The sequence below is a fragment of the Haliotis rubra genome, unplaced genomic scaffold (genome assembly GCF_003918875.1).
Source record: "Haliotis rubra isolate DU_JTF1 unplaced genomic scaffold, ASM391887v1 Scf1421, whole genome shotgun sequence".
Taxonomy (NCBI): domain Eukaryota; kingdom Metazoa; phylum Mollusca; class Gastropoda; order Lepetellida; family Haliotidae; genus Haliotis; species Haliotis rubra.
The window spans coordinates 9,566-34,262 of NW_025765361.1; the positions used below are offsets into that span (position 1 = coordinate 9,566).

The window sequence follows — 24,697 nt, forward strand, 5'->3', positions numbered from 1 at the left end:
GAAGAAAACATGTTATGACGTTGGAACTATCACAGATCTATATGTCACTTAGGAAGCTTGGTAGCTGTGGAAATTACTCCTTTCACTGATGTTGAAAAGATTTCAATAGACTATAATTTTATAAGACTCTGATAATATATATATTTTGTTGCGTCACAAATGGATTTCCTACCCCGAGTGAATTTGATGGGGTCTCGCCACACATTGCATACTGAGACGGACTGCCAGAAACCTCCCGGAATGGATTCGGATGCGGATCTGGAGAGTCCCCGATGGATGAGGATGATGACCGACCCTGACACGCCCAGTCAGGGTGGGTACTGGGGACACATCTTCTCACGAGTAAGTATATTATATATGTATGTAATGATACGTCTAAAGACTAAGGTTGGATTGTGCGAACCCTACTGACGTACGTGCGGGGACTTTAAGATATACATACACTCGATGTCTCGAACTTGACAGTTCGATGTTTAACACTGAAATTAACAACGGTCGAGCCATTCGTTAATGAATGTTGTGATTCTTTTCGATATTTATGTCATTTATACGTGACAGTGATCATGACATCATTGTGTATAACACTTATTGTGTATTTTGACTGAGTTAAGACATAGTTACCAGGGTCATCTCACATACCTCAATAAATATATTACTTACATATATTTTCACTGTAAGTAATATAAGGTCTATAATCATGTTTTTGTATGTGACCTGAAGGACTTCAATACATTTTCTCACTTCTATGTATTATCACTGTTCCTGGAATGTTGATCTCTTCCGTGTGATCTCACTGTCTTCTATCTATTCCATCTATATGTACACGGATTGCATCGCCGAGATCTTATGGACTTTAAAAGTTAGATCTCTCTCTTTGTGCGATCTAATTGAAAACATTTGGCGACTTTTGCATGAACTCACTGATGAAGCAGCGTAGAGAATGAAAACTGATAAATGTACTTTTTGTCCCCTTAGGCAGCGAAACTGTGAATCAAAGATAACTTACTGTTGAGGTTGTGTTGTACTAAGATATCCTCATTTAGTGTACGGATTTGTTTAAAATTGTAAACACTCAACAGGCAAAAATGTATGCATGTTTCATTAAATATACGAGTAAGTGAGTTTTACGCCGCTTTAGCAATATTCCAGCAATATCATGGCGGCGGACACCAGAAATGGGCTTTACACATTATACCCATATAGGGAATCGAACCAGGAACTTCAGCGTGACGAGCAAACACTTTAACCTCAAGGCCACCCTATCGCCCCTCAAATATACGAGGGAATACTAGGTGAAAGCTTAAATCGTCCAGCACTGTAAGAGATAAGGGAAGGGAGTAGTGGTCTGGGCATGTATGTTGCTGGACTCTCTAAGGAAGTTGTAATGCTGGAGGAGAGCACGGTCGATTTATAATAGTCTAACCGGTGACGCGTACTCACGTACCCTGCTCAAGGTTTCCAGCAATTTTGAAACGCCGTTTCAACCCGAGTTTGCCTGGTTTGGGATTAGTCTATCAGTGTTGTGGACATCATGAACGGGGTCGATCGGCAACATTTGGGGTTTGCCGGAACCTGATCCTTAATCTGCTAACCATTGTAACCAAAAACCGTGAAACGTTGACCGTATTGGCCACCTCACGCTGACCTCTGCCAGCCTCCAGGACTGTTGGGTAGCCTAATGGTTAAAGTGTTCGCTCGTCACGTCAAAGCCCCGGGTTCGATTCACTCTGCCAGCCTCCAGCATGCTAAATAGCCCGTAAACCCCACTGCGTTTCATACGTTGCATCTCTAGTTCTCTTATCTAAACAATGACTGAAATCCACTTAATTGCAACTTATGCGAAGCAGGCTTGAAAACCCGTTGACAGAAATAATGATCATTAGGTATCAATGGGCCTTCCCTGTACGTTTTAAAATCAGGAATGACATCCTACGCAAGTGGGAGACGCTATGGCTATAGGAAGTGCAAACTATAGGATGTGATTGCGTATGGCTGGCTGCAGGAGTCGGGGCTTGGGAATGTTCCATACAACTTGCATCCGTTCCGCAGTTTCCCATGAATACACAGACACACCTTACTGACTACGACACTCCCAGTCTTGCTTTAATCCCCTCAGTTCCGCGTGAGAGGCACGGTAACAACAAGTACCATGTTGTTAAGTCCTTTTTGTTTGAGGACGTGACGGTATTTAACTGTGAGGTTTCAAACACAAGGACATTGTTTATAGTGATGGAACTGGAATACATGTACCTAAATGTTTCAGAGTCAATGTACATTTCGGTCAATATACCCACTTGGCTGACGCATGTCATCGTATCCTAACTGCATAGATCAATACTCATGATGTCAGTCACTGGATTGTCTGGTCCAGACTCCAATATACTTACCGTTTCATTTAGCTTGGTTATTGCTTATTAAACATCAAACAAAAAGAAAAAACCCAAAGTATATTGTGTACACGTAAACTCTAAGTAAGCATGTCCAATGTAAGCTTTTTTCGTTTATCAAGGTCATCACTTGTTTTATCGACTCAACTATGCTCATACGATGGGCTATCAAAAAGTATGTAGAATCACCAAGAAAACGATACAAATGCAGTTATTTTTATGTTTTATTTTTCTACACATTATCTGTCAAGCTCAAGCAATTTGATTTTGCCATGTTCCAGTCTCACGATACCCATTTTGTTACACCTTTTATCTTGGTTCCCTCAAAAAACGCAAAATCTACAATAAACACATAAAAAACTTCAGGAAACAAAATATGCAAGAAATATTTTGTGTGTTTGAGATTGATTATAGTTCACTAGAATCACACTTAGACAAGTTCATAAAAAAGCAATTTGAAATTACAATCGCTTGTTAAAGTGACTCCCCACTTCATGTTGACTGAAAGAGCTTGTTTTGGAGACACTACCCATCCCCCTTTCAGTTGACGTAATCATAAGGGCATAGCTTATTCTAATGTTTTCACTTTTGCATGGTGCCAAGGGTTCAAACTAAATACTGAATGGTCACTCAAGTGTCAGCTCACAATATATTGTAAACAGTGCCAGCTTGAATATCAACACGCAGGGGTTTGAAAGATTAAAATGGTGGTATTCTTAAAAAAATAAATCAGGCAATCCAAATCGTTGATCATGACGGGAAGTCATCCAATACTATACTGAACATATTTTATATGACATTATCTGAGGGCATACCATTACCCAAGAGGTACCAAAAGACTAATCGTCTTTCATTTTCTGCAATTTTGTTAGAAATATTATACCTCAATGTGTTGTGATGACAAATATCTGGTTAACCACATTACCCACACATGTGAAATTTTGGATATGGCTTTGCTCCGATTCCTACAAAATAAAATAGAAGCTTTTCAAACATTGGACATCGAGAATATAGTTAGGCTACGTACTTTTTTTGATCGACCCTCGTACAGTCAGGTCGTTAAGTCGGAGGAACCGCCATCGATTGATGCATGCCTACACGGACACAATTAAATCATCAGTTTTACAGGATACAACCGAGACAATTTCATGTTTCTGAAGACAAACATCCTGCAAACAAATCTATAATTTCTTTTGTGTCGATTGTTCACATGCCCTGGTTAATTACATCCCACTAAACGTAACTCTTTCGTGACATCTCAAAACTCGTGACAGTGTATTGGTACAGGCGGAGCGCGGAGCTTAGCAAAGAGGCAACGTAAACGTATTGTTTGTAGGAACGTAGAAACAATGCTATGATTTGTTTACTGACGGGGTCCGAGGCTCGGGAATCGAGTATTATGTTTGGGTAAATGGTTAGCGAATACACAACTCATACATGTAGCTGCTTGCGTGGAACTAACATTGATAATTTGGCAAGCAAATATTTATAGAACGCCAAATCACGTGAATTAAATAAAGTAGCAAGGAGACGTTTGACAGACTTGATATAATTGATCATAAACCTGGCATGTACCAGATGTATGTTTCATGTATAAGTCAATCAAATGTGTCATTGTATTTGTATTCAAGTCTCACAAGGTTATTTTGGACTCAATAAATAAACAAAATAACTGGTTGTCAGATTTGATTCTGATCAACCGATGTCGTGGTATTGTTACAAGCACCATACCCGCCAGATATAGACATGGCTATAGATGTCAGGGGACATTGCCTGCTCTCCCGTTTAAAGGCCGCACCTTGCTGAGAACACTTGACACTCCCAGTGAGTTTTGTCCTTCTGCCCTCTGTTTTGTTTTGCTTTTTGATAGGAATTTCACAGTAAGTCGATTGTGCTTTTTATCGTGGTTTTCTAAGTAAAGCTAGTATTTATTGCAAGACAAGGTACTGTACAGATATGGACCCGTGAAGTTCCGGGTTAGGATATTGATCTTCAGGAACCCGTGCTTGTCGTAAGAGACGACTAACGGTATCGGGTGGTCAGGCTCGCTGACTTGGTTGACACATGTCATCGTATCCCAATTGCGTAGATTGATGCTCATGCTGTTGATCATGGATTGTCTGGTCCAGACTCGATTATTTACAGACCGCCGCCAATATAGCTTGAATATTGCTGAGTGCGGCGTAAAACCCACTCACTCACTCACTCACTGTACAGATACTGTTGACGATGTCAGTTGTTCATGCAATCAACCATTAGATTTAATGTCACGCGCCCCGCAATATTCAGCTGTTGATCAGAGCCCACTATAGTAATGTCTTGTTTATCTGCTAGGTTGCTGGTGCGGAAATCAGTGACTACAGGCGATGTGAGTTGTTCATGCTTGACCACCTCTAGGAGACAATCCTAAAGTAGATCGAGCAGCCTACAGCAAACCTACTGAACTAATGGCACTATAGCAAAAAGATTTGTCAACATTTCAGCATGTACCATCCATATCCATACTTCACTAACAGATAATCAAAACTATTAATGCTTAAACTGTCTTTTTGAATTGTTTCAACATTTAGTGATTTCTGATGGTTGTTTGATGGTTGTCGTGTTCACCATCCAGGGTGACTAACTCTGACTATAGGTACTACGCCCAGCGTGGGCGAGGGGGAGTCATTATGACTCGTGATGAAGTGCGCCTGATTCAGTTCACCGGTTCACTCTGAATTATGGCTATATAACATGTGTCATCATATCTTTAATGAAATTCCGGAAATTATAGCGTTCTGCTTAACATACCACCGTTCGTCTGGTGTTTTAATGGAACATTCTGCACCAACCGTATTTTTCTGAAACCACCCTAGTTATCTAGACAAGTGTGTGTTTAGCAAATTAATATTTTTGTCCTGGACAGTCAATATTGACACTCATCTGACCGAGTTTATCCAGGGAGAATGTCCGTGAATGTGGTAACTGTTTTACTGTGTTTGGGTTTCTATTGTTGATAAATAGTTTCCTTCGCTTTGGTCGAAATATACTCCTTAAAAAAAGGTAGGGGAAGCTGAATTTTCAATTTGGATAGGAAGTATAAGCGTTAACAAAGTTTTCAAAGACAGACATCTTATGAACGCACCACCATTTCTTTTTACCACCATCCCTAAACACAACGCATGGATTGCACGTGCACAACGCAGTAGCCCCATACACGTGCGTGGGGTGTCATTCTTGATTTTGACGGTTTTCAGGGAGGTCGATAAACCACTGTGGATCATTTGACAATCTTCTTGCATCATATAGTTGTTTGTGGTTGTTTCTAGCCGGGTTTCATTTTGTTGGAAAATGAAAATCATCCACATGCAAATTTCACGTCAAGAGTGATAACTGTACAAACAACTATGGCCATAAGGAAGTGCAAGTGGTGATGCTCTCTCAAAACATTCATTATTATCATCTCAATTTTGATAGACCGATATATCTCCCATTTTGTTACCATCGTAAATTAAAATAAATCGCCCATACTTTATTTTAAGAGTGTAATTAGGCAATGTAGAGAGAAGAATTCACCCCGGTTCCGTCCCCTTCGTTCATTCCATCTCAAGCATTGTGTCACTCCGACCAAATGAGCATGTCTTTATGAATGTCACTATCACAAAGTTCTGATACCATTGTTCTCAAAAGTTGACATTTTCGTACCTCAGCCGTACCATCATGCGCAAAAGGCAAACCAGTTATTGACGTGAAAAGCGCGTGAAAATATTATTATAAATCAATAGCGGGAATTTGATCAGATATATTTTTGCCACTGATGCTTCGAATATGGTAATTTAATTTCTAATTGTGTGTGCATTGTTTCCAATACCTGAGGTGTTTATCCCAAAACCCATGTGCTATTTGTATGAGAGTAAAGTTCCGACCATGATCATACAGGTATCAAACAATGGGATTCCAGGACTGTGTTCCTCAATATTCTCGCGTGGTGGACGTCTCGGTGGGTGTAGCTTAGTGTTTGCATTCATGAGGAAGTAGAGTTAAATAGAATTAACACTTCACCAATGCAACTAATCAGAATGCAGAAATTACAGAGGACACAATAAAAATGTGATTATTGACATATACTTAATAATAAGCAAAATTCCAAAAATATTTATGAAAACCTTTCACTTTCAATAAGATAAAGTTTTGAATATTATGTTCTGATTGATGTTATTTTTGGCATCACATTCGTACATGCCTCACTGTTATCTATGTCAAACGTTATCCAACAGGAAGTACATAATCATAGATATGTAATCAGGTAGTTATATATACCTTTTAGTTATCATATACATGTTATTAACAAATCACGATCAGTACATGAATAAGTAAATCATATCGATTGATCATATTCAGCACTACCAAACAGCTGACTGATGTCAATCGTTCTATTCATTATGTCAGTAAATAATCAACACGTTTTGCTGTAGGTACCGTATGTCATTGTACTCGGCCAGAACATTCACAACTTATCATTTCATGATAACCGAATCTATGGTGTTGATACGTAACATACCTTCAACACCCTCTGGCGGGTACATACACTGATACATAGAGTTATCCCCTCTTATCAGTGAGAGTTATTCTCCCTTTAGAACCTTGACGCTATCGGCTGCAGCCTTAGGCAGGGACCACTGCACTAGTTGTAACACGTGGTGCCCAAGGCTGGTTGGTAAGATCGTAACCTTAACGACTACTGAGGAGAGATAACGGTTTTACTGTGTGTGACGTAATGTGATATGGATATATAATCCCCGGCGCCCCCTGTCCCCGGGGTGTGATGTTCCGTCTATACACAATATCGCGGAGACAATCTCCTGGATAGATAATAAAGACCAAAGATGGCATGAGCCTGAAGGAACATGAGAGTTCTTTATCTTCAAACGAAAATTTACTAATTATGTAAATTTTAGAGCGGGTGCTACGGGGAGCTAGCGTTGCTGTTATATTATTATAGTTATTTTAACTGTGGCTCCTGACCTGCACTAATTACAGAGGCGGTGGGGTAGCCCAGTGGTTAAAGTGTTGGCTCGTTACACCGAAGATCCAGGTCCGCTTCCCTACATGGGTACAATGTGCGAAGCCCAGCACGGTTCAAAAATATTTTAATGGTTGTTTAGGAGATTTATTTAGCTACAAATATGAATAACCATTTTGATAATCTGCCCGGAGTGTAGATGTGAAAATCGCAATCAGATGGCATCTTCACACGGTCTCCGTGCAGCGCATGTCCCGGGGCAAACTCTGACTCAGTAGGCAAGGATTCAATATGTGGGTCGCTGGTATTTTTTCGATATGAATAGGACACCCAGAATGTCGCACCCCGATAAGGCATTAGATGCCTTATTATGATAACACTCCCGTTCCGCCGGGGTGTGTCCGTAGCTTGTCCACTGAGTTCCGTTATGTCAACAGAGAAGATGACAATCAGAGTTCGGTTCAAATAACTGTCGAGCACTGTCGAGTGGATCTGAATGTAGTCAAATAGAGATCTCTCACCTGACCATAGTCTTTATTTTTAGGGTTGTAACAAGGATATATGTTTGCGTTTTGATATGTAGCTACTGGTTTTGGGAGTTGGTTAAAATCTCATAATGGATGATTGGTCCATTACAACCGATCAATCATCGAAAATAATTGGTTAGCGTCATTTATCAAATGTTCCTGTTATCTTTGTAAAAAAAAAGGAAAAACATGTAGTAATTTGGGTTTTTTTCAAATTAAACAAAATCCGTAAGCAAATTTTGCATATTTAAAGGATTATTAGTATGTTAGGAACACAGATTTCCTGGATTCTTTAAGATAAATTCAATCATGACTTGGAACGAGCTTGTAGTGCTTATGAAATGTAAATTTAATGACACAGAGAAAACCAACCTTGTGAAAAATATTGTTGATACAAACAAGTGTTCCAAGATTGGTTGCGTTCGATTATGAGAAATCATGTTCGATTGCTTGGTCGTTTAGTCACTGCGACCAATCTTCGATTATTTCAATTAATCGGACCACCACTAGTAGCTACATTCGTCCACCGTTAAATATGTCAGGTATTTTTTTTAAATGAGCGGGTTTAAACCTACAAATACGTCGTCCTTATTCAAACGTTTGCATCATCACCGACCTCAATATGTACCCGCGTACTGGTTGCACATATAAAAAATGTGTGCAGGTTTTAAGTGAACATAGCCCCATCCTGCAATAACACTGACGGCCATTCAATTCCTCACCAGTTTCACTTTGTCTGCAGGGGCAGTGGGGTAGCCTAGTAATTAAAGCGTTCACTCGTCATACCGAATACAGGGTTCGATTCCCCAAATGGGTACAATGTGTGAAGCCCATTTCTGGTGTCCCCCGCCGTGATATTGCTTTGAAATGCGGCATCAAACCACATTCACTCACACTCACTCACTTCGGCTGTGTCGGCTTGTACGTCAAATTAAATCAACGTCACGAAAATGAAATCATATTACTGACAGATGTCGCAATCATTGATGATCGAGCGGTGTCTCTGCGGGCACTTTCACAACAGAAAAAGGGGACATATATGGCGAAAATGATCAGAATAACCCTCTCTTCGTTTTGTTGTCGTAAAATAGAATATTTTCATGACATGTGAAATTCCCAGGACGTTTATCATGTTTCAGTCACCGTTCTTCGACAGCACCACAGCAACACATAGTGAGCTGCGGGCGATGAACCAAGCAGCTACAATTTCAATTGCAGATACCGGCCATCTTGTTTATTTCGCATCAACTAAAAACCGAAACACAATCCTGACTTATGCAACTGTTCAGTTTAATTTATTTTGTTGTGATTGCACGATACAAACAGATCCAATATGATGGGGTGATGAGTTTGATTGTGGGGCTGGTCCGATTGTATTTGTGTGTGTATTGGTGTGTGTGTGTTTGTGTGTGTGTAGGTGGTGGGGGGAGGCGGGGGTATGTGGCGACAGGTGTTTGTGTGTGTAGTTGTGGAGTGGAGGGTCGCTGCAAATTTTTAGTTTAAATGTTTCATTACGGTCACAGTCTCAGAACAAACATGTTGTCCGTGTATACATTCTGTCAGATTTCAGGACATGTCCAAAGAGCAATAATTTATTTCAGATAATATTTTGTATCAGCGCTTTAACAACATAGCAAATGTTTCCATTAATTAGATTAATTAAATCTCGGTAATGAAGACAAAAGATCACATGAAGTGACGTCTAGACGTGCGACACGATAAGGTCTACAAGACGGTATAGTCATGCTGAATAAACGTAGACCGATACACTGATGCACTGTAACACAGGCCCGGGAAGTACCCACACAGAGAGCATTAACAGTCGTGTTGACGCCTTCTTTAACGGTACTTACAACATGAAAGGAGTAATCAATTAACACCCACTCTGACAAAAGCATATATCATCTTGAAATAATTCACTTAATAAAGTATGTCAGTATGGGCTTAATCAGGTGTTTCAGCAACATACCTTTCTACAAATGTAAGTAGTTTCCTCGCCCTGCGGCAAACGGCGATGTATAGATAGATACGTAAAAGGTCTAAGATGTTCGTAATACTGTTTTAAGCTTAAACACCGTATTGGACAGCTAGTAAATATATTAAGAAGCAGCAAGGAGTCTCAGCGTTCTTTCGACATGACCTGGGATACCTTTAAGCTGCCACGGGTAACGCTCAAGGTATGTCACTCATGTTCTTGTAGTCTGGAAAACTTCCTTTAATTGGTGATCATCAACTTTATGTAAATACCATATATATACTACTCCAGTACTTTGCAGGCAACATTACTAATATAATATAAATTCATTTTCTATCATATTCCTTCAGGCCCACACTGATCTGACTTTGTGTTGTGTTGGTATTCCTTTAGGCGCACAGTGATCTGACGTTACATTCATTCGTTGGTTGTGTTGGTATTCCAATAGACGCACAGTGATCTGACGTTGCATTCATTCGTTGGTTGTGTTGGTATTCCTTTAGGCTCACAGTGATCTGACGTTACATTCATTCGTTGGTTGTGTTGGTATTCCTTTAAGCCCACAGTGATCTGACGTTGCATACAATTCGTTGGTTGTGTTGGTATTCCTTTAAGCTCACAGTGATCGGACGTTGCATACAATCGTTGGTTGTGTTGGTATTCATTTAGGCGCACAGTGATCTGACGTTCTATGCATTCGTTGGTTGTGTTGGTATTCCTTTAGACGCACAGTGATCTGACGTTACATTCATTCGTTGGTTGTGTTGGTATTCCTTTAGGCGCACAGTGATCTGACGTTGCATTCATTCGTTGGTTGTGTTGGTATTCCTTTAGGCGCACAGTGATCTGACGTTGCATTCATTGGTTGGTTGTGTTGGTATTCCTTTAGGCCCACAGTGATCTGACGTTGCATTCCGTTGGTTGTGTTGGCGCACAGTGATCTGACGTTGCATTCATTCGTTGGTTGTGTTGGTATTCCTTTAGGCGCACAGTGATCTGACGTTGCATTCATTCTTTGGTTGTGTTGGTATTCCTTTAGGCGCACAATGATTTGACGTTCTACGCATTCGTTGATTGTGTTGGCATTCCTTTAGGCCCACAGTGATCTGACGTTACATTCATTCGTTGGTTGTGTTGGTATTCCTTTAAGCCCACAGTGATCTGACGTTACACTAATTGGTGGGTTGTGTTGGTATTCCTTTAGGCCCACAGTGATCTGACGTTCTATGCATTCGTTGGTTGTGTTGGTATTCCAATAGACGCACAGTGATCTGACGTTACATACAATCGTTGGTTGTGTTGGTATTCCTTTAGGCGCACAGTGATCTGACGTTGCATACAGTCGTTGGTTGTGTTGGTATTCCTTTAGGCGCACAGTGATCTGACGTTACATTAATTGGTGGGTTGTGTTGGTATTCCTTTAGGCGCACAGTGATCTGACGTTGCATTCATTCGTTGGCAGTGTTGGTATTCCTTTACGCCATCAGTAATCTGACGTTGCATCATTCGTTGGTTGTGTTGGTATTCCTTCATTCCGCACAGTGACCTGACGTTGCATTCATTCGTTGGTTGTGTTGGTATTCCTTTAGGCGCACAATGATTTGACGTTGCATACATTCTACGCATTCGTTGGTTGTGTTGGTATTCCTTTAGGCCCACAGTGATCTGACGTTACATACATTCGTTGGTTGTGTTGGTATTCCTTTAGGCCCACAGTGATCTGACGTTACATTCATTCGTTGGTTGTGTTGGTATTCCTTTAGGCGCACAGTGATCTGACGTTACATACATTCGTTGGTTGTGTTGGTATTCCTTTAGGCGCACAGTGATCTGACGTTACATACATTCGTTGGTTGTGTTGGTATTCATTTAGACCAACAGTCATCTGACGTTCCATGCATTCGTTGGTTGTGTTGGTATTCCTATAGACGCACAGTGATCTGACGTTACATACATTCGTTGGTTGCGTTGGTATTCCTTTAGGCGCACAGTGATCTGATGCATTCGTTGGTTGTGCACATTCTTTGATAATGTGCATATGTGTGTGAATTCGTCATGTGGTTTGTTAGATGTGATTCGTTGGTAATTGCCACGTTCTCTCTTTGTACAAATCCCCTTCGTGTTATTCCGATCGGCTTTAATTCCTTTTTCGTATTTCCATACACACTATACTCCATGTTCAGTACTTACAGTCAGACTCACATGGCCAAAGACACGAGGGTGGTTTTGATAATTCATGTCACGAATATATCGCGTAAACTTAACTCGTACGAAAGCCAAGTGCTGCCACTTTTGTGCCGTAAATAAGTCTTTTAGCAATATTTCTTGGTGCGTCAAATATTTTATCACTTTATTGATTATTTACCCGTTTGTTTCAATTGGTATTATTGGAAATATAGAGAAATGTTTGAAATTGGAAAAGGAAAAATATACTCGATATTTCAAGAAATTAATTGAATAACAATAAAACAATACCGAAGTGATGAGAAAATTCGAATGATATATACGTTCCGCAATAAAAATGGCAGCATTGGGCTTACGTAAATTCGGACATAAATGAACAGGTTTTACAATGTTCTTCTATGTCAGGTATTCTGTTTTTTCGTAATTAAATTATAACCCTGTCAATTGTATTTATATAGGCAGAATGTAAACATAGACCGATTTGAGTTTCATCTAACTTTGATGATGACTGAATTAAACGTACTTGGCAGTGGTTGCATGAGTACTTTCGCATAATAACACGATGGACGTCACTCACTCACTCACTCACTGTACGTTGCTCATGGTATCAATCAGTGGATTATCTGGTCAATATTGAATATTTACAGGCTATATCATATAACTGGATTATCGCAGAGGTAATCAATAGATAAACAAGCACAGTATCACTTACGTCCTTGTTTCAGCCGGCGGTGCGTTACGCCGGCCAGCCCAACCAGAGCGGCTTCTTCACCTCCTCCAACCTCAACGGTAAGGCCCTCAGCAGCCGCGACGTCAGCCTTAGCGACCCCTACAAGGATGAGCTGGAGCCGTACTTCAACAGCAACAGCGGCGCCTCCTTCACGAGCTCCATACAGTCATACAAGGACAAGAGGAACATCCGGCGGCGGAACACCATCTTCCTGGTGCTGCTGCTGGTGGGTCTGCTGGGGGTGATTGCCGGCATCACGGCGGCCACACTGTGGAGCATCATCGGCCAACACAATGGTAGGGGGAACACTTGCTTCAAAGGGAACATCTGCTGGGGTGTTGATTATTAAAATCATTTACCATTTAGTGAAGTTGAATAAAAGTGTGAATTGATCCTTCCTCCTGTGGAGTGTGTTATAAACATCCCAGTACGTAATCGTGGTACTCGGAAAGAGAAACGCTGAATTAAGGACTGAAGACTCCATTGGTGATCAATACATTGAGTAGATCAATACTGTCAGTACACATTTTTGTGTACTTGCGTTGGACCACCTTTCACGGTGTGTTTTGTTTTAAACATATTTTATTCATGAGAAAAGGATTGGGTACAAGTTATACAACTTAGAACACCCTCTCCGTAGTATTTACATAGTATTATTTACATTCATTCTACAAGATGGACAGAGAAGAACAGAACAGAAATATGGGAAAAAGAGGAACAATTGCAACAATTAAGAAAATCGTTTTGAATGACAAATGTATGTTTGAACAATTTTAAATATGTTTTGATTTATGTGAACAGTCAGATCTGTATTGCCATGTAATAGTAACTCATAGGTTATATCCACATTTGTAATGCTGCGTAAAATTAGTCATCACGGTAGTTCTCTGTACTGTATATAATTGACAGTCAAATAGGTAATGATAAGAATTTTCACAAACATTTCGACAAGAACAACTTGGGTTATCTCTTAAACCAGCACGGAATAGATCATAATTCAACTGACTACACATGTAACGTAGTTTTGTAAGGATGATGTAAGTGATTCTCGGTCCAGAATCAAAGTATTGAGGAGCAGCTTTATGTTTTATAACAATATTCGATATAAAAGAATTCAATGACTCGCTTTTTCTCACTTCAACTGGAAGTTCATTCCACATTCTAATTGTGGATGAAAAATAAGAATCATACGAAAATTTTAATCGCGAGAAAGGAAGTGAGACATCATCAGAGTTGCGAAGATTATAGCTACATTTAGATGCTACGTCCCCAGGAACAAGATCAATAAGGTACGATGGTGCCATATTATTCTGTATGTTGTAAAAAAGGCAAAGTTTACGCTTTCTCCTACGTTCTGCTAAAGATTCCCAACCGGTATCATAATACAGATGTTCATGATGAGTATATTTAGGTAAACCTGTTACAATTCTTGCTGCTTCTAATTGCAGTTGTTCTAATTTATTTGCTTGATATTGAGCACATCCATCCCATACTTCACACGCATATTCGAAATGGGGTCTTATGAACATTACGTAATTTCTATTCAATACAGAGCGCGGTAATAAAAATTTGAGTTTACGTAGAGAAGATATCATTTTTGAAGTTATTTTTACAATATTATCAATATGGTCAGACCATTTACAATCTTTTGAAAATGTTAATCCCAAATGTTTATGATTATTAACTGTTTTGATACAAACCCCGTTAAGGTAGAGATTTAGTGCATCAACATTCTTTTGCAAAGAGAAAGAAATTGCCTCAGTTTTATCAGGATTGTATGTTATAAGCCACCGCTTTGCCCAAGACCACAGCCTTTCCAAGTTTGAATTCAAATATCTTTCAATGAATAGACGATCATGAGAAGATAAGCCAAGAGACGAATCATCAGCAAATAATCGTGTCAAGCAGTTTAAATCATTAGCAATATCATTGACATAAACAAGAAATAAGAAAGGACCGAGGACTGACCCTTGAGGGACACCAGCTTGTAAATACCCCGGCTTGGATAGGGCTGTTTATATAAACACATTCATCGCTATCGGTAAGCATGTAATAAAATGTTTCCTTAAGGACCAAGTATCTGTAACTGTGACTGTAGATATATTTGTTGATGGAGCGCCAATCATAATCGTAGGGATAATATGACACAATGCGGCAACAATAGTCGACTGCAGTCCTGGCAGCCTGACATCTAAACGTAACCGACCGAAGGGTTAGACTAGCTAATGTCCTTGATGAAGGTCAACGTATCCAAATTGCCTAGATGCTCATGATGTCATCACTGGATTATCTGGTGCAGACTGCAGAGTCGATTATTTACAGACCACCGTCATACAGCTGGACTATTGTGGAGTGTTACGTTAATCAACAAGCAAAACAATTGGTTATTGATACAATTGTCCCAAAAATAACACAAACATGGCCAACGGTCAGTGGTAATGATGGTACTGTCCTACTTATGTCCTTCTCTGTCTGCAGGAGCTATATCAGGACGACTAGAGAACCCTCTGGCAGGAGGGGCGAATACTGGTTCCGGAGCCACGTCTACAGTAGGCACAGCAGCGGAATCAACCACTGTCCTTCCGTCGACTGAAGGTGACTCCAGAATCGGAAATATTATAGACGGAACTGGCTTGGTCTCTTCAACTGGGTCTACCATCACCGGCCAAGGAACGTCTTTAGGTTCAACCCATGTGTCTTCATCCGCACCAGCAACATCTGGCGTTGATGCAACCCTTCCAGTGTCTAGTGTAAATGGCTTATCCACATCACCTATACAAAGTCAAGACGTCACTGGTCAACACTCAACTGACCATATGGCTGGTAGGAATACTTTAGCTAGTTCTAAACCAAATATATATCAGTCATATAGTTTAGATTCTCAAACGAGTTCCCAAATACGACTGACACTTCATTATCCCTCCTCAGTGAATAGTGGCACATATTATATTGTATCACACACGTCGTCACCACAATCCTCCCACATCTCGCCCAGTACCCAACCTCAACACATCCACATGTCACCCACTGCAACCATAACACTCCCAATGCATAATACTCTCCTCGCTGTGACTCACCCTGTGTCCGTTACTAATACACACCTTACCTCCTCTTTGCGTGACGTTAGTGAAGGGCTTGGTGGATTGACAGGGGCCAGCGTGGACATGAGTGTACAGAGTAGGTCCGTTGAAACTGCATCCTTGGCTCCTTCTAATACTCTAACCTCGGGGGCTGATGCAAGTGCTTCTTTATATGCATCACGTGGTTCTGACGCGGCCGGAAGCGGAACAGGTGCTTCTAGTTCTGTTGGCAGTGGATCCGGTGGGTCGGGTGAATCAACAACTTTGGCGCCTTCGAATACTATAGGCTTTGATGCTAGTGATGTTTTGGGAAGATCTAGCAATTCCAACTTTGGCGGTAGTGGATCAATGGGTTCTAGTGTTGTCGAGTTAGGTGGATCATCCACTTTACTTCCTTCTAATAGTCTAGGCTTTAGTGGTGAAGTAGCTTCTGTTTTAGGTGGGTCAGCTAGTCCTGACGCTGGTGGTAGTAGAACAGGTGGGTCAAGTGGAACCTTGGCTCCTTCTGATACTCTGGGGTATTCAAGTTCTGGTGTGAATGAATCAAGTGGTTTTAGCGCGAGTGGTAGTGAATCAGGTGGATGGTCTGGAACAGCAACATTGGCTGCTTTGAATTTTCCAGGTTTGGGGGGAGATGCAAGTGCTGTTTTAGGTGGATCAGGTGAATCTACAGGTGGTTCTAGCACGGTTCATAATTTGTCTGGTGGGTCGGGTGGATCAGCAACCATGGCTCCGTCTCATACTGTAGGTTTTGTGGCTGATTCAAATGCAATCATCGACAGCTCAAGCGCTTCAAGCGTGCTTAGGAGCGAGTTATTTGTCTCGGGTGGAACATCAACCGTGCTTCCTTCTGATACACGAAGCTTTGGAGATTATGCAAGTTCTAGTTTAGGTGGATCCAGTGCCTATAACGAGGGTGGTAATGTTATAAGTGGGTCAGACGTAACAGCCATCTTGACTCCTTCTAATACCTTTAGGCACTGGGGGTGATGCAAGTGTTGGTGCAGGTGAATTAAGTGGTTTGAGCCCAAGTGGTAGTGGATCAAGTGGATCTGGCGCGAGTGGTAGTGTTACACTTGGGGCGGGTGGAACAGTCACTTTCACTCCTTCCAATACTCTAGGCTTTGGAAGTGATGCAAATTCTGATGTAGGTGGAGCAAGTGGTTTTAGTGCGGGCGAGTCAGGTGGAACAGCCGCCTTTGCTCCTTCTAATACTCTAAGCTCTGAGGTTGATAAAGGTATGTTGTAGGTGGATCAAGTGATTCTAGCGCGAGTAGTAGTGTCACACTTGGGTCAAGTGAAACAACCACCTTGACTCCTAATACTCTAAGCTCTGAGGTTGATGCCAGTGCTGGTGTAGGTGGATCAAGTGGTTCTAGTGCGGGCGAGTCAGGCGGAACAGCCACCTTGGCGCCTTCTAATACTCTAAGCTCTGAGGTTGATGCCAGTTCTGGTGTAGGTGGATCAAGTGGTTCTAGCGCGGGCGAGTCAGGTGGAACAGCCACCTTGGCGCCTTCTAATATTCTGAGCTCAGAAGTTGATGCCAGTTCTGGTGTAGGTGGATCAAGTGGTTTTAGCGCGGGCAAGTCAGGTGGAACAGCCACCTTGGCGCCTTCTAATATTCTGAGCTCTGAGGTTGATGCCAGTGCTGGTGTAGGTGGATCAAGTGGTTCTAGCGTGGGCGAGTCAGGTGGAATAGCCACCTTGGCGCCTTCTAATATTCTGAGCTCTGAGGTTGATGCCAGTTCTGGTGTAGGTGGATCAAGGGGTTTTAGTGCGGGCGAGTCAGGTGGAACAGCCACCATGACTCCTTCTTATACTCTGAGCTCTGAGGTTGATGCCAGTTCTGGTGTAGGTGGATCAAGTGGTTCTAGTGTAGTCGGTAGTGGATCTGAAACTGTTGATGGAAGCCAATCTGGCGGAACTGCAACTTTGTCACCCTCACATAGTCTAGGTATCGAACGTGATGCCAATGCCGGCTTAGGTGGAATTGTCGGTTCTGTAGGTGGAACTGGTTCAGGTGCTGACGGCAGTGTGGTAAGCAGCACAGCTATCTCTGCAACTGGTTCGTTTGATACTGCCAGCATCGTGTCGTCAGGAGCAGGTCAAGGCTACAGTAGTGTGAGCGGTGATGGAAATATGTTATATCCAACGGCACTAACTTCCCTTCCCGACTCATATACCCCCACTGAGCAAACATTGTCTGTTTTGGACAACACGTTTACAGCTTTTGTTTTTACGCCAGGTTCTGCTATATCAGGAAGTTTGGGGTCAGGTTCCGCTGGTGGTAGTGCGGGATCAGATAGTGGAACCAGGACCGTTGCTTCAGACCATCTACATGGCTCTGCATCTAACACGCTTGTCGCAAATAGCCTCTCAGTGGGAACCGTAAACACGTTACCAGTTTCAGCTGTGACATTCTCTCACTTGCTTGGTGGAACGGAAAGTATTGTAGCATCAGCTTCCAGTGTCTATAGTGATTCAGCTTCCATCAGTCGAAATGATGAGACGTCTTCAGATGAAAGTCACCTGTCTTCGTTTCAAACAATGACTGTCGGGGATACATCTGCAGTTGCTTCAGCTAGTCCATCTTCTCAGCTTGATGCAAGTCTTTCTGCTTCTTCTGGTGTAGATACTGCTTCAGAGTTTGGTCAGAGTAACAGTTTCATATCTCAAACGGCATCTGTAAGTGCTACTGGGTGGCTGGATTCACAAACAGGTAACATCGGCGCGTCAGTCACACACAATGGAACAGGGGTGTACTCACAATCGCCAACAGTAGGTTCTCAAGATACGGCCAGTTCTTCTTTAGGAGGGACCGTTAATGGATTAACATCATCAGCTGTGTTACGTACTGCAGTAAACAGCGGGCAGGGGGTTACACAGAGTCTTGGGGCTAGCAGTATGAACAGCAACACTCCCTTACTTCAACCGTCTTCACAACCCATCAGTGATCTGGCAATGACAACCACAGTCTTTGACAGTGCAACGGCTACACCACTCATGGGTTCTGGTGCCACTGCTGTAACAAGTGGGGTGGGGTCAGGTGCCACTGCTGTAACAAGTGGGGTGGGGTCAGGTGCCACTGCTGTAACAAGTGGGGTGGGGTCAGGTGCCACTGCTGTAACAAGTGGGGTGGGGTCAGGTGCCACTGCTGTAACAAGTGGGGTGGGGTCAGGTGCCACTGCTGTAACAAGTGGGGTGGGGTCAGGTGCCACTGCTGTAACAAGTGGGGTGGGGTCAGGTGCCACTGCTGTAACAAGTGGGGTGGGGTCAGGTGCCACTGCTGTAACAAGTGGGGTGGGGTCAGGTGCCACCGCTGTAACTGGCTGTGCCACTGCTGTAACAGTGGGGTGGGGTCAGGTGCCACTGCTGTAACAAGTGGGGTGGGGTCAGGTGCCACTGCTGTAACAAGTGGGGTGGGGTCAGGTGCCAACTGTAACAAGTGGGGTGGGGTCAGTGCCACTGCCAAGTGGGGTGGGGTCAGGTGCCACTGCTGTAACAAGTGGGGTGGGGTCAGGTGCCACTGCTGTAACAAGTGGGGTGGGGTCAGGTGCCACTGCTGTAACAAGTGGAGTGGGGTCAGGTGCCACTGCTGTAACAAGTGGGGTGGGGTCAGGTGCCACTGCTGTAACAAGTGGAGTGGGGTCAGGTGCCACTACTGTAACAAGTGGGGTGGAGTCAGGTGCCACTACTGTAACAAGTGGGGTGGGTTTTGAGACAATATCAGCACATGTTCAAACAGGTTCACTTCTAAACACTGCTTTGAGTAATGGCGTGACTGATTCTTTAATGACTGCAAGTCAAGCGTTTACTGGAATTACAGATATTAACACAGATGCCACAATAACGCCAAACACACAACCCACTGATTCCATTCCATATTCAACACACACACTTTCTACAAATGATGAATCTGTGTATGACGCCAGCGACAGGAGCATGTCGACAGGTCAAGGTGGTGTTGGTGATGTTACCGATGTTGATGCCATGATAGCCACAGGTACAATAAGCGATAGTGTTTTGGTTAGTGTATGGGCAAGTACGGTGACAGGTGCAGCAATGCCTACTGCTGCTACTGTTAGCATGGGCGACACGAATCGTATATTGGCTTCAAGTGATAGTTCCTTGATGAGCCTGTCCAGTAGTATGGCGACAGCTCCTGTGGATGGCAACAGCCTGAATATTATCTCAAATACTCTATCTCAAAGTGTAGTAGCCAGCAGCCCCATGAACGTAGGGTTGAGCAGTAACGTGTTAAAAAGCATAAATTTATTGTCCAGCAGTGATGTGTTGGGCAGTATGAATTTGGGATCGAGCAGTACAGTGTTAGACAGCATGAATTTAGGATCGAGCAGTACAGTGTTAGACAGCATGAATTCAGGATCGAGCAGTACAGTGTTAGACAGCATGAATTTAGGATCGAGCAGAACAGTATAGCAGTAGTTAGACAGCATGAACTTAGGATCGACAGTACAGTGTTAGACAGCATGAACTTAGGATCGAGCAGTAGCTTATTAGACAGCAGCATGAATTTGGGACCGAGCACTTAGGATCGAGCAGTAGTTAGACAGCATGAATTTAGGATCGAGCAGTACAGTGTTAGACAGCATGAATTTAAGATCGAGCAGTAGTTTATTAGACAGCATGAATTTAGGATCGAGCAGTACAGTGTTAGGTGGCATGAATTCAGGATCGAGCAGTAGCTTGTTAGACAGCATGAATTTAGGATCGATCAGTAGCTTGTTAGATAGCATGAATACTATGTCGAGCAGCATTGTGACAGACACGTATACTGAGTCAAGCTCTGCCCTTGAGGGCACACCGTCTGTGGCATCATACTCAGACGGGCAGACAATCGACAACAGCATGCAAGCTAGTGTTGGTGCCAGCATGTCGGCTTTAGATGGTGTTAGTTCTGTAAATAGCATGGATTCAAGTAGTAGTGCGTTGGCAAGCATGCCGGACCTGAATTTGCTTTCGTCGACCAGCCTCGAAGAAAGCGTGCATGCAAGCATGGCTCCAAGCACTGTACAAACAGGCATGGTGACCACATCAGAGACTATTGGTGTGGCAGTTAGTAGCATGGATGGAAGCATGGTTACTATGGCTACCGGCCACACGCAGACAAGCATGTTAGAGCCTTCTGCTTCCATATCTACCGCATACAACAGCATGGACGGAAGCATGATAACTATGGCAAATGGAAACTCACAAGCAAGCATGGCAGATGCGTCAAATACTTTATCTAGCAGCATGGACGTCAGCATGGACGGCAGCATGGCTACACAAGCAAGCGTGGTAGATGCGTCAAATACTTTATCTAGCAGCATGGACGGCAGCATGGCTACACAAACAGGCTTGGTAGATGCGACTGTCAGTACACCATTCAACAGCCAGGATGTGAGTATGACTTCTATGGTTACTGGAGACGGACAAACAAGCATGGTGGGCGGTGGCATGTCATCAACAACATCTGTGGATACACAGACCAGCATGATCGATCCATCATCTACTCTTGCTACAGCGCTCAACGGCATGGACGGATCTGCGACAACAACTCCAGGAGCAGCTTCTCCTGGTGAATCTGGAACTACAAGACTGACTACATCTGTCAGCACGGCTACAAGCCTCGAAGGTGGCAGTGTTGTAACCAGCATGATGGGGTCTTCAACGATGGATTTGCTGATGTTACCGCCTCTACAGATACCATGCCTACCAGTGCAGCCGACGGCATCAACGGTGCCATCACATCTTTGGCATCAGACAGCAGTGTAACATCTGATGGAGTGTCAACATCGACAGGTATACTTCCTTCAACTGTAGCAGCGTCTATTGAAGGAGTTACTACAGCTGCTACAGGTGGAAGTATACAAGCGTCGTCGGCGACAGGTACAATAGCTCCTTCATCAACTCTAGCTGTAGGTGAGTATGTTTGTGGATTCTTGTTTGTAAATTGTACATGATACTCGCGCAGGATGGGGTTTTATTTGTTCACAGATTGAGACAATCGTAATCAGTCTCCGTAAGTATTTCATTGGACTAATCTATAAACTTTGATAAACAAAATGTTCGAGAAATCTAGGTTGCAAAACATATATCCCATTGTCTGCCTCAGCAGATGATAGGGCTATAAGTAAACTGATATTCCTGATGTTTAGAACCCTCCTCGGCAGTTGTGTCAACTACACCGACAACAACATCAGTCACGACGACAAGTCAAACAACAACGACAACAACTACTCGTGCGCCGGGTGAGTCCTGCAGGTTGATACCTGTTCATGTACTCAATACTTGATACTGTTCCAAAGTATTCCATCTCCTCCATGTCAGAATAGAGGTCAACAACTCAAGGACTTTAGTACTGCTTCATGATGCACAATTTATGAAATACAGAATCGGACCCTTTTTGAAAGTAGACCGCTGTTTCTTTGGTACTTAGTATTTCCCAGTTTGTTTAACGCCAGATGATTGACGGCGACCGGTAAGCAATGTTCTAATTAATTATTGTAAGGGTAGCACAAATTGTAGTATTCCTAAGATTCCTCAGGTCTCACTGCATGATATTGATATGTCGATATTAGACCCAAGAACAGATCATAATCCCCCTTTAACTCATATTGGGCTGTCAGAGACCTAGTCTTCCAATTCTCCCAGGCTGGTTTTCCAGTTGGTTGGAATGTGTGTAAATGATGTTACTGACATTGCTATGTTTGAAGTTATCACGATGTCGAACCCGCCTGCTCTGCTACACACGGAAACCTCCGTCTCCTGCACGCTACAAGGTGAAGGCTGGAGCTTGGTCGGGTTCTTCCAGGACTTCGAAGGACGTTACCGCGCCATTGCCGGCTTCACCGCTGACAACAACGACAACGTCTTCCTGAGTCATGGTCTCTCCTCCAGTCGGTACAACGACACCAACACCACTACATTCGTCATCACCTTTGACAACGTCACTTGTGAGCAGGACACACTCTACCTCTGCGCTGCTAGTTTTCCTAATGCGAGTATAAGCGACCGTGGCAGACTGCAGGTCACGTGTAAGTAGCATATGTTTACAATTTGTTATCCAGATTCGAATCATACAGTTTCAAAGTTAATATTGATCACGATTGACTACCTTGAATGTCAGATATACGTGTGTCGGATGTTCTTCATATATGTGTATTGGATATCTGTTGTTTGAGAGTGAACCCAATGTACGTTCCAGATTTGGAGAATCGAACTCCAAATTACTGCAGTAACTGTTTGGGCTATTGGGGGATTTTGTAAGCCAGTTTCCTCTCTGAAGCCGAAGACTCGGGTTCGATTCTCCACATGAGTTCAATGTTTGAAGCACATTTCTGGTGTCCCCCCGCCGTGGTATTGCTGGAGTTGTGCTGAAAACGGCGTAAAACTAAACTCATTCTCTGAAAGTTCCAGCAGAAGAAGACAAATTTACTTTTGCTAGAAAAGAGTAATATATGGGAAAGTTATTTAAATATTTCTTAATAACTACTTTCTGGAGGAAGTGATTTTAAAAACTTATACACCGCAAACAGACCGACAAGACAAGTACAAATGTTCAGTCCGTTTCACGAGGAAATACTATTTATCAGTGTTAGTCACTTCACGGAGTCCTCTGCAGATCAGCGAATGACTCACGTAACCCTTGTGCGCCAATACAAAAGGTAACTGACATAATCTCTACTTCCTTCTATTCAGTGCCTCCTCAACCGCCGGTTGTCACGTACCCAGGAGATATTCAAGAAAGCACCCAAGTCACTCTGACCTGTGAGGCAACCGTTATAACAACCGATGGCGACCTCTACTGGGCTATCAAGCGTCCAGGGGAGACAACCTTTGCTCAAAAGGACTTCGCGGATGACACCCGGACCGAGACACAGGGGGGTTGCACAAAGACGATTACTCACACATTGACAACATCTTTTGACATAAGTTATAACGGGACTGAGATCCGATGCCAGTCGTCTAACCCCGATGACGTGTCTTCCGCTAACACATTGTTAATCGTTCCTTGTAAGTATTGCACTTAATTTTCTTACAGTATTTTGTCTGATAGTTGCATATATTTTATATTTGACATAATGTAAAACGAAATTGAAACCTAGTTGATTTACATTTACGTTAAAATATATTAGAACGACATATATAATGCTGTTATACAATTTACAGATTGAGCAACTGTGTGTGATCTGTTTTTCGACATGAGATCCTTGATCTCAAACTTTGACACTTGCACTTTGATATATATGCATATAGATGTATGTACATATACGCCACGCACATATATAGTACTTACTGTGTGTATCAAATTAATAATAACAACTACTAATCTACACATTTATCAGAATATTATGTTACTTGGAAGTTGTGAATATTTAAAGACTGAATATGGATATAAACCATAAATACATTATGATACAACTTAATTCTGGGGACGCATTTGTCCAACAACTCTCTGCGCTGTGGCAAGTGTCTGACAAAAGATTTTACGCAATTCAGTATTCTATATTCAACGATATTACGGAGGATGAAAAAATGAAACAAAATGTTTTGGAAAACTACGTTAACTATGTCGAATACTGGTCCTCGTGTAGAGTCAAGGTAGAGAATACTGGTCCTCGTGTAGAGTCAAGGTAGAGAATACTGGTCCTCGTGTAGAGTCAAGAGTGAGAGAATACTGGTCCTCGTGTAGAGTAGAGAATACTGAGTCAAGGTAGAGAATACTGGTCCTCGTGTAGAGTCAAGGTAGAGAATACTGGTCCTCGTGTAGAGTCAAGGTAGAGAATACTGGTCCTCGTGTAGAGTC

At 42.5% G+C, this 24,697-nt stretch overlaps 2 protein-coding genes across 2 annotated transcripts; both read left to right on the plus strand.

The window, feature by feature from the left end:
• Positions 1–240: 240 nt before the first annotated feature.
• Positions 241–19,263, plus strand: LOC124269133 (putative per-hexamer repeat protein 5). The gene is made up of 5 exons (XM_046704153.1): positions 241–342; positions 12,801–13,101; positions 15,284–15,400; positions 16,508–16,804; positions 17,135–19,263. The coding sequence occupies exons 1-5, from the start codon at positions 241–243 to the stop codon at positions 19,261–19,263; spliced, it is 2,946 nt and encodes a 981-aa protein (XP_046560109.1).
• Positions 19,264–20,649: 1,386 nt separating this feature from the next.
• On the plus strand, positions 20,650–21,663 carry LOC124269136 (uncharacterized serine-rich protein C215.13-like). Its single transcript, XM_046704156.1, has one exon. The coding sequence runs from the start codon at positions 20,650–20,652 to the stop codon at positions 21,661–21,663; it is 1,014 nt and encodes a 337-aa protein (XP_046560112.1).
• Positions 21,664–24,697: the final 3,034 nt, after the last annotated feature.